This window comes from Lontra canadensis, unplaced genomic scaffold (genome assembly GCF_010015895.1).
Source record: "Lontra canadensis isolate GAN:19392208 unplaced genomic scaffold, GSC_riverotter_1.0 scaffold31, whole genome shotgun sequence".
Classification (NCBI taxonomy): Eukaryota; Metazoa; Chordata; class Mammalia; order Carnivora; family Mustelidae; genus Lontra; species Lontra canadensis.
Genome location: NW_022631025.1, coordinates 3,294,495 through 3,304,796, shown reverse-complemented (window position 1 = coordinate 3,304,796; position 10,302 = coordinate 3,294,495). Strand labels below are relative to the sequence as shown.

Here is a 10,302-nt window from a genome sequence, read left to right as displayed (position 1 = left end):
CCGCAGCAGGGCCGACAGCAGACCTTCCCATTCCTGACCTTGTCCGGAGCTGGGGCGGGATGGAGGCTCCCACTCATCCACGGGGGACCCGCCTGCCGCCTGTCTCAACCATCCCACCAGGAGCTTTCACAGAAGGGACAGTGAGGAGCCAGCCCATGGAAGGCCGAGGCCCCCGGTCCCTCTCCTATGTGGCTGACAGGGCTGGGAAAGGACGCAGCGTGGGAGTCAGGCCCCTCGGGTGGCAGTGGAGAGCCGTATTTTGTGCTAGGTACATGCCAGCTGTAGAGCCCCAGCTGGCCTCAGCTACGGGCTCATTAAAGAAGCATAGTTTTAGGTTTGCTTGTATGCAAATAGGGACCTGAGAGTTTCTGCTGAGTCCATGTACCTACACGCTCAGGCTGTGGGTGGACTGGAGCCGGACAGCCGGTGTGCTCGCCTGCCTGGTACAGGACCCTTGGCAGAGGCGTGGCTGGCCCTCCAACTTGCATCCCTGTCCCCTGTGCCTCCAGATCCTACTTGGCCACCCACCTCCATATGCTGCTGATGTCACCGCCCAGGTCCCCATGGCGCCTGTGCCGGCCACCGTCCTCTCCCCACCTCTGCCAGAAGTGTTGCCGCCTGCTGTTCCTGAGTTGCCTCAGCTCCCCAGCTCCCTGGCCCCTGCAGTGGTGGTGGCATCTCAGAGCCTGCCCGTCCAGACCGCCCCACTCCTGCCACCTGCTACCCAGCCACCGCCGCCCACCGGGCCCGGGCTTGCCAGCCCCTGCCCAGCTGTGCAGCTAACGGTGGAGCCAGCGCCAGAGGTGTGTGCCCCGCCCCTCCGGGCTCAGCCCCTGACACCTGACCCTAGTGGCCCCCTGTGTAGTGATGTCACAGCTCTAAAAGCCACAGTGCACTCAGGAAGGCATAAGTGTGTGCCCTGGGACGGCTGTTGTAACTGTTCTCTTCTGTCTCACACATTACCCTTTCCTTGAAGGCATCTGGCTGGAGACCACGGTGTTTACACGTGGATTTACAGGGCCTTCCCTTGGGGGCAGTGGAAGGCCTGTGGCAAGCCTCCCTGGCCTGTGTGCTCCCTGCGGGGAAGATCAAAGTGGGGTAGCATATTGGCCAAGAAGAGGGGAGGATCTCGACTTTTAGGACCTGCACGAGATAAAAACCCTTATGCCTGCTTCGTGTGGGTGGCTTTCTGGGCTGGGGACAGCAGCTGTCTGAGGGGGGACAGCAGGCTGGGTGCCGCTGTGCCACGGTGACCCGTCGTCCCATCTACGGTTCTGTTGCAGGAGCAGGCCTCCCAGGACAAGCAGCCCGGCCCCCCGCAGAGCTGTGAGAGGTAACAGCTATTGGTCCCTGTGGACAGTAGAGGTGGCCACAGACTCACAGTCCGCTCAGCCCACCCACTGCGACCTCACACAGACCCCGCCCGTCTGCCCCTCATGAGTCAGGCCCTCTAGACGCATTTCCAAGCCTGACTTGGTCCTCTGGGGTCTGGCTGCCATGTGCTCCCTCTGTGTCCTGAGTCCTGGTGCCTGTCTGTGGTGACTGGGCCTGGGATGTTCTAGAAGGGAGAGGCAGTGGACAAAGAGTCAGCAGGCCTAGGGGCCCGGGGAGGCTGGGAGAGCAGGGCAGAGTATGGCCCAACCCTCCGGATCCCCAGCACCGTGGCTGCTGGCCACCCGTCCTCTCCTGGTCACAGAACATGTCAGCCGGGGAGGGATTGGATGCAGGAAATGGCTGTGTTTCCCAGTGCACTAGCACCAAATTCGGTGCAAATCCTCAACCCTGCTGTAGTCCCAGGGGGTTGTCGAGTTTTCATTGCGGTTACACAGATGGGGAAACTGAGGCACAGGGGAGTATTTTTCCTGATTTTGTCATTTGCTGCAAGCCTGTGGGGCCTGTGTCACAGGTCCGGATTCAGGCCAAAGGTCCCAGGTCAGACAGTGCTTGCGTTCCCTTGACCCCAGTGCCACCCAAGACGGAACAGCAGAAGGGGGTGGGGCCCTGAAGGTGGGGTTAGGGCTGGCTCCAGGCCCTCCAGGTTTTCTGGCAGTTTCCTGAAAAACCACGCTTCCCCGTGAGACTGGTCTGCAGGTTGCTGTCACATTCTCGGTTTTCACACAGCTACGGAGGTTCTGATGTCACCTCTGGCAGAGAGATGAGTGACAGCTGTGAGGGTGCGTTCGGCGGGGGGAGGCTGGAAGGCAAGGCTGCCCGGAAACATCACCGCCGGTCGACGCGCGCGCGCTCCCGCCAGGAGAGAGCCAGCCGCCCCCGGCTGACCATCCTGAACGTGAGTGGCCCGGCAGGGAGGGCCCGCAGGCGCAGGGCTCCCCGGACGCGGCCTGCTCCCGGTCTCACCACCTGAGTGTCCCATAGGTGTGCAACACGGGCGACAAGATGGTGGAGTGCCAGCTGGAGACACACAACCACAAGATGGTGACATTCAAGTTTGACCTGGACGGGGATGCGCCCGATGAGATCGCCACCTACATGGTGAGGCCGGGTGTCTTCCTGGGTCAGCAAGGCCGTCTCCCCCTGTCCGTGGGGCACGCGGCTGCCGTTCTTCCCTGGCCCCTGGCTCTCTGCAGAGCCGGCCCCCCAGCTGGGGCTTCCTCCTCGGGCTGAGCGCGGAGCACACGTGAGGCAGACCCGTCAGGGCCGACCTGGCGCCTGCCCCTGCCCGTGGTGCGTCCCCCAGCAGGGCTGCCCGTGCTGTTGCAGGTGGAGCACGACTTCATCCTGCAGGCCGAGCGGGAGACGTTCATCGAACAGATGAAAGACGTCATGGACAAGGCGGAGGACATGCTCAGTGAGGACACGGACATTGACCGTGGCTCCGACCCGGGGATGAGCCCGCCGCACCTCAGCACCTGTGGCCTGGGCACCGGGGAGGTGAGTCCCGAGTGTGGGGTCCCAAAAGGGCCAGGGCTTGCTGATGCCCCGGGCCTGCTGGAGGCGGCTGCGGGTCACGCAGAGTCCGGTGAGGCGGCCGGGGAGTGGGGCGGTGAGCGCCTTCGGTTCAGTTGGAAACGTCTGAGCTTCAGAGGCCCCTCGGGTGTTTTGAGGCCACAGTGTGTTTGGCAGGAAGTCCTTGTTTCACGTGGTCTGCTGACTTCTGACCCTTTACCTCCACCAGGAGAGTCGCCAGTCCCAGGCAAACGCCCCTGTGTATCAGCAGAACGGTACGTGTGCCTTCTGGGCCCTGCTTGCCCGCCAGACCCAGCGTGGAGGAGGCATTTCCATCCCCATTCTTCCCATGTCTCTTAGCAGGCATTCCGTCAGACCCCGCGGCGCGTGTCGTAAAGGGGTCTGGTCATCACACAGTGTGTGTGGGGGGTTGCTGCACTATGGGGTGAGCATCTCCCCAGGTGTGGGGAGGGCTGCTGTGAGGGGCTGGGTCTGGCTCCTGGTGGGGCCGAGCATGCCAGGGACTCCCCACTGCCTCCTGTTGTCCCAGTTGGCGTTACCCCCTTCGCCGACGGCACTGCAAGCATCCCAGGAGCTCAGCCCATGTTTGGGGGTGTTGTGTGAGCCCCAGGCTGCCAGTAGCCCAAGTGGGCTGCACATGCGCCCCCCCGCCCACTGACTTGAGTTCCCCAGGCAGGTCTGGTGCTGATGGTGAGGGGTCCCATTGGCTATGGGAGAAATTCACTGGTCTCTCCTGCTGTTTTGGTCCCGCTCCGTAGTCCTGCACACAGGGAAGAGGTGGTTTATCATCTGCCCAGTGGCTGAGCACCCAGCGGCGGAGGCCCCGGAATCCTCACCCCCCCTTCCTCCGAGCTCCGTGCAGCCGGAAGCCAGCCAAGGTAGGAGCAGCTGGAAGTTCCAAGCCTTTCCCCCCAGTAACTTGGGATGCTGGTGCCCCCAGTGCGGTCACCCTGCAGCCCAGAGTAGCCTGTGGACCACATCATGTCTGCGTCCGTAGCCTGGTTTTTCACCTAATGAGCCCCGTCAGGGTGGCTCTCCGGCTTGAGCCAGTCCTTACCTTCCTGGTGCAGGTGACACACCCGGGCTGCTCAGGTGTGTGCTGGGAGAGCTCTGCCCTCGCTTTCTGTTATCGGTGTGGGTGTGTGGCTCCCACATCTCACTCCTTCCCATTGTGTGACCCACCTGCAGCGACCTGGTCCTTCCGGCTCCACTTGCTCTGGAGGGTGGGGTGGGAAAGTCCCTTTCAGTGCCAACACTGATTTTAGAAGGTCCCTGAGGAAATCTGCCCGATAATGATGTGCCCCCATGTGCACAGACGCTAGCAAGCTTGCCCTTGGGGCTGTTGCTTAAATCCTGATTCTTTGGTCCCTTGGGAGGCTGAAAACAGTCGCTTGAACAGATTCTGGGTTTAATTCCCTGTAAGCTGGCAGGAAAAAGTTGCCAATTATGTAACTTGACCTAAGTTTGTGGCACATTTGTGAAAAATATTTGTGCATCATTTTTCATTTCGTATTGGGTGTTTCCCATGACTGCCGTCATGCTTTTAGAGGTTTTTTCTATGGGGAAAGGGTCATTCTAGTAAGAAAACCCCAGCAGAGCCAAGAATAGGTCTGGTGACCTCAGATAAAGGGTCAGGTCCCACCCGGGAGAAGGGTCGGGGGCAGCAGCTTCGTGCGCAGAGGCTCCGTTTGCAGTCAGCGCGCACTCAACTGCTACGTCTTGACTTTAATGCATACACACACGGTTAACTGAGGGGAGAAAGACCCTTCTAGACATAAAGCTGATTTTTGGTGTGTGGCAGGGATTCACGGGACGTGCCCAAGGTAAGCCCTAGTTCCTTCTTCTGTGCACTGATCTCAAGAAACTTTTTGGAATCTGTTTATTAAAAAAAAAAAAAAGGTGGGAGTGGGGAGTTAGCCACTTCCGAGGATGGCAGATCTGTTCATTTGGGTGACCCGTTCGCTGAGGGTGACCAGAGAAGCGGCATGAATTATAAAGATCGTCGGCTTGAAGGGATTTGAGCATCTCAAGGCCGTGCAGATGAGGCCAGGGCCCAGGGTGGGATGGAGACCGGGACGCGAGGGAGCCCGATGCTAGTTCTGTGTCCGCGGGGCAGCTCCCGCTCCTGTAGGGTGACTGAGAGGCTGAGCACTGAGGCTTCTGCAGTTCACCGGCCCAGAGAAGAGGGGCGGAGTCCCGTTGGCGGAGAGACGCCCGCACTGGGGTGATCTCAGGGTGGCTGCCGTGTGCGCAGGCAGGAGCACTCCCGTCCTTCCCGCAGGGAGACAGCACCGTTCCGGACTCACAGTTGTACGGCTTTATGAACACACTGTTTGACTCGTAGTAAAAAGTAACTAGGCTGAGAACCCCGGTGCTGGGCAAGGCAGAGTGTGCACAGCACACCAGCCCTCCACTTACTGAGCCTGGCTATACGCCGGGCCCTGGGCAGGGCTCAGCTCTCTGAGACTTGGGAAGTAAGTAGCAACAGGAGGGTGGGGAAGTGTGCCAGAATGCCAGGGATCCCTGGGCTGGTGGTGAGCTTAGCATTTCCCTTCAGTGCCTCCTGACCCGAGGTCAGGGCAGCGTGAAGCCTGCGGGTGAGTGCTGGGTGCAGACAGGGAAGCTTCAGGAACGCCTGCTAGTTTCGGCTTTTAGAGCAGGAAGAAGGAGCTCCTGAAGCTCGGAGCATGGCGTGGGTCCCTCGCTGTTTTCTTTGCCCCTTCGCTTGTGCCCGAGCCCACAGACAGTTCTGAGCGGTAGCAGTAGGAACAGGCGCCAACACGGTGATAGGGGAGAGCCCTTCTCTCTGCTGGGTGGAGCCAGGGCTCAAAGGGTACAGACCAAAATCCGTTGCTTTTTTCCCCTTTCTGTTCAGCCACTTGGCTCTGCTCAGCTGTGGAAGTGGATGGTTCTCTCTAGGGAGTTGGAAAGGGGAGTCCCACGGGTCAGGGGAATCATGAAAAAAGAAGAGCTTGGGAAAGTAACCCCATAAAGTTGTTGATGAACTCCTGGGTTCACCCTGACCTGTGTATGTATGAATCGGATTCGAATTAGCCTACGGTAAGCTGAGAACTGAGCTGATGGCTAGACTGGCCCCTGAGAGCTACACACGTTCAGGTGGGTGAGAACCGCACAGGCACTGAAAACCAAACGGACGCTATGGCCGCAGAAGATGAGTTGTAACTCGCAGCTTAAACCCAAGTAGGTCAGCTGCTCGCTAAAGGAACCATATCAGCCAATCACCACAGGACGTAAAGAGACTGTCTCATAATATTTAAAATCCAGTCCAGTCTGATCCAACCAGTGCAATCCAAATACTTATCAAATGAGAAACCATAAAAATGCCAACTTGCATTGGAAAAAGACAGCCAACACTTGGCAGTAGCAAGCTAAAATAGATGTTGGGATGATCCCACAAGAATTTAAAGAAACTGTTGTAAATATGCCTCAGCAAGCAGTTACAAACATTGTTAAAACAAATGTAAAGTGGAAAGTACCCGTGAAGATGTGGGGTACAAAGAGGAGAGACATGGAAACTTGAAAACTGAAAACTAAGATACCTGAACTAATCAGAACTTAGAAAAAAATGAACAGAGCTTCACGGGCTGCGGAACAGCCATGGAGAATCTAACATTTGTGTCAACAGACCCAGAAGCAGAAGAGAAAGAGTGCAGTGCTGAAAAAATGTGAGGAAATGATATGGAAAACTTCCCAAGATCGGTGAAAGACAAACCTGTAGATTGAAGGAGTGGAATGAATCCCCGAAAGGTACAAACCCCAAAAATTCCATACCTGGACACATCATAAACTGCTGAGAAATAAAGATAAAAAGTGGTGAAAGCAGCCAGAGGAAAATGATGCAGGGCCTGGAGGGAAAGAGTGGTTAAATGACTGCAGATTTCTCACCAGAAACCATGTAGTCCAGAAGCAAAGTAGCACAGCATTTCTGAAGCATTGAAGGAAAAAAAAACTATCAACTCAGAAATCTGTTTTCAGAGAAAATACTCCTCAGGAATGAATCAAGAAAAATTCCTAGGTTAACAAAAACAGAATTTGTTCTATAATTTGTAGAATTTGTGCTTTTAAAAGAATTGGTAAATATCTTTAGACTGAAGGGAAATGACAGCAGAAGAGACACTTGGAACACAAGGACTGCAGGAAGAAGAACAGAAATGGTAAATATCTAGATGAAAGTGGTAGACTTCTTGAGTTCTTCAAAACAGGTTTGATGCTGGTAACAAAAAATTATAATATTGTCTGATGGAGCTTTTAATGTATGTAAACAGAATAAACTATGGTAGGAGGGGGTGAAGTGCCTTCGAAGTTGAAAGTATTTCTACATTCAGACTGAAGTGGTAAAATACTGATTCTAAGTAGACTGTGAAAAGACTTGCTGATTTGGATACATTTTATTCCCTTTTCTTGTCTGATTGCTAGGGTTAGGATTTCCATTACTGTGCTGAATAAAAGTGGTGACATTAGAGATCCTTGTTTTATTCCTGATCTTAGGGGAAACGCTTTCAGTTTTTCTCTGTTGAGGATGATGTTGGCTGTAGATTTTTCTTTTCCTTTTTAAAAAAGGTTTATTTCTTTATTTTAGAGAGGGGTGCGGGACAGGGAGAAAGAGAGAGAGAGAATCTCAAGCAGATTCCCTGCTGACTGTGGAGTCCGATGTAGGGCTCAATCTCATGACACTGAGATCATAACCTGAGCTAAAATCAGGAGGTGGACGCTTAACCAACTGAAACACCCAGGTGCCCAGGCTGTAGATTTTTCATATATGGCCTTTATTATGTTGAGGTATGTTCCTTCCAAACTTTATTTTGTTGAAGGTTTTTATGATGACTGGATGTAGTGCTTAGTTTTGTGCTTTGTCTGCATCTACTGAAATGATCTTGTGGTTCTTACTCTTTCTCTTACTGATGTGTGATGTATCACATTGATTGATTTCCCAATATCGAACCAACTTGTAGCCCAGGAATAAATCCCACTTGATCATGGTGAATGATTTTTTTAAAAAAATGTACTGTTGGATTCAGTTTGTTAGTATTTTGTTGAGGATTTTTGGATCTGTGTTCTTTAGGGATACTGGCCAATAGTTTTTTTTTTTTTTTTTTTTTTTAGTGTCTTTTTCTGGCTTTGGTATCAGGATAATGCTGGAATGAATATGGAAGTTTCCCTTCCTATTCTAGTTTTTAGAATAGTTTGAGAAGAATAGGTATCAACTCTTCTTTAAATGTTTGGTAAAATTCACCTGTGCAACTACCTGGTCCTGGGCTTTTGTTGTTGAGACTTCTGTTTGTTGGGAATTTTTTGATTACTGATTGAAATTTCTTTGCTGGTAATCTGTTAAAATTTTCTGTTTTTCCGGGGCGCCTGGGTGGCTCAGTGGGTTCGGCTCGGGTCATGGTCTCGGGGTCCTGGGATCGAGTCCCGCATCGGGCTCTCTGCTCGGCAGGGAGCCTGCTTCCCTCTCTCTCTCTCTCTGCCTGCCTCTCTGTCTACTTGTGATTTCTCTCTGTCAAGTAAATTAAAAAAAAAAATTAAAAAAAAATTTTCTGTTTTTCCTGAGTCAGTTGTGGAAGGTTATTTTTCTAGGAATTTATCCATTTTTTCTAGGTTGTCTAATTTGTTGACATATAGTTTTTCATAATATTCTTTTATACTTGTTTTTTTCTGTGGTGTTGGTTGTTACTACTCTTCTCTCATTTGGGGTTTATTTATTTGAATCCTTTTTTTCTTGATTAGTTTGGCTACAGGTTTATCAATTTTTATTTTTTTTCAAAGAACAGAAACTTGTTTCATTGACCTGTTCTATTTTTTAGTTTCTGTATCATTTATTTCTGCTCTAATTGTTATTATTTCCTCCCTTTTGCTGGTTTTAGGTTTTTTCTTCTAGCTCCTTTAGGTATACGGTTAGGTTGTTTATTTAAGAATTTCCTTCCTGAGGTCAGCCTGTATTGCTATATACTTCCCTCTTGGAACCACTTTTGCTACATCCCAAAGGTTTTGAAGTGTTGTTTCCATTTTCATTTGTTTTTATCCACTTTAAAATTTCCTCTTTTATTTCTTGGTTGACCCATTCATTGTGTAGTAGCATGTAATTTAACCTCCATGTGTTTGTGGTCTTTCTGTTTTTGTTTTTGTTTTTTTTTCCTTGTGGTCGACTTCTAGTTTCATAGTATTGTGGTTGGAAAAGGTGCATGGTATGACTTTGATCTTTCTGAATTTGTTGAGGCTTGTTTTGTGGCCTAATATGTGATATATTCTGGAGAATGTTCCATTTTCACTTGAATGTGTATTCTGTTTTAGGATGGAATGTTCTGTATGCATCTTTTATGTTCATCTTGTCCAGTATGTCACTCAAAGCCAATGTTTACCTTGTTGATTCTTTTGTTTTGATGATCTGTCCACTGATATAAGTGGGGTGTTAAAGTCCCCTACTATTATTGTGTTATTAGCAATGAGTTCCTTTATTTTTGTTTTTAACTTTTCTATGTGTTTGGGTGCTCCTATGATGGGTGCATAAATATTTACAATCATTGTATCTTGTTGGAGTGTCCTCTTTATTATTATATAGCATCCCTCTTTGTTTTTTGTTGCAGTCTTTGTTTTAAAGTCTGTCTTGTTCAAGGTAAGTACTGTTGCTCCAGCTTGCTTTTAACATCCATTAACAGGATAAATATTTCTCCATCCCCTCATTTTCAATCTGCAGGTATCTTTAGGTCTGAAATGAGTCCTTTGTAGGCAGTATATATAGCTGGGTCTTGTGAGTTTTTTTTCTTTTTTTGTTTTTTGTTTTTATCCATTCTGTCACCCCTTGTCTTTTGATTGGAGCGTTTAGTCCTTTTACATTCAAAGTAACTATTGATATATATTCATTGCCATTTTATTGTTTTGTCATTTCTGAAGATTTTCTCTGATCCTTTGTCTTTTTTTCTTTTGTGGTTTGCTGGTTTCTTTACTGATATATTTGTATTTCTTTCTATGCTTGGCATATTTATTAGTCATTTTTTACATAGGGTTACCATTAGGTTTGCATGTAATATCTTCTGCCTATAGCAGTCTGTATTGTCAATGATCATTTAAGTTTGGACCTATTCTTTACTCTTCTCTCCACATTTTAGATATATGGTGTCATACTTTACATCCTTCCATTTTATGAGTTCCTTGACTGCATTTTTACAGAAATACTCATATTTACTGCTTTTGTGTTTCCTACCTTAATACTGAAGATTCCCCTTTAATATTTCTTGCAGGGCTGGCTTAGTGGTCATGAATTCCTTTAGCTTTTGTTTGGGAGGCTTTTTATCTCTTCTTTTGTTATGAATGATAACCTTGCCAGATAGAGTATTCTTTTTTTTTTTTTCTTTA

At 50.1% G+C, this 10,302-nt stretch overlaps 1 protein-coding gene across 9 annotated transcripts in view; it reads left to right on the top strand.

The window, feature by feature from the left end:
- Window positions 1–10,302, top strand: part of WNK2 (WNK lysine deficient protein kinase 2) — a 113,015-nt gene that overhangs the window by 53,877 nt on the left and 48,836 nt on the right. For all 9 annotated transcript variants that reach the window (XM_032866442.1, XM_032866446.1, XM_032866443.1 and 6 more), the window contains exons 13-19: window positions 510–803; window positions 1,284–1,333; window positions 2,122–2,290; window positions 2,377–2,493; window positions 2,722–2,892; window positions 3,137–3,182; window positions 3,687–3,806. In XM_032866442.1, coding sequence (XP_032722333.1) covers window positions 510–803; window positions 1,284–1,333; window positions 2,122–2,290; window positions 2,377–2,493; window positions 2,722–2,892; window positions 3,137–3,182; window positions 3,687–3,806 — 967 coding nt within the window. The remainder of the gene's footprint in view (window positions 1–509; window positions 804–1,283; window positions 1,334–2,121; window positions 2,291–2,376; window positions 2,494–2,721; window positions 2,893–3,136; window positions 3,183–3,686; window positions 3,807–10,302) is intronic.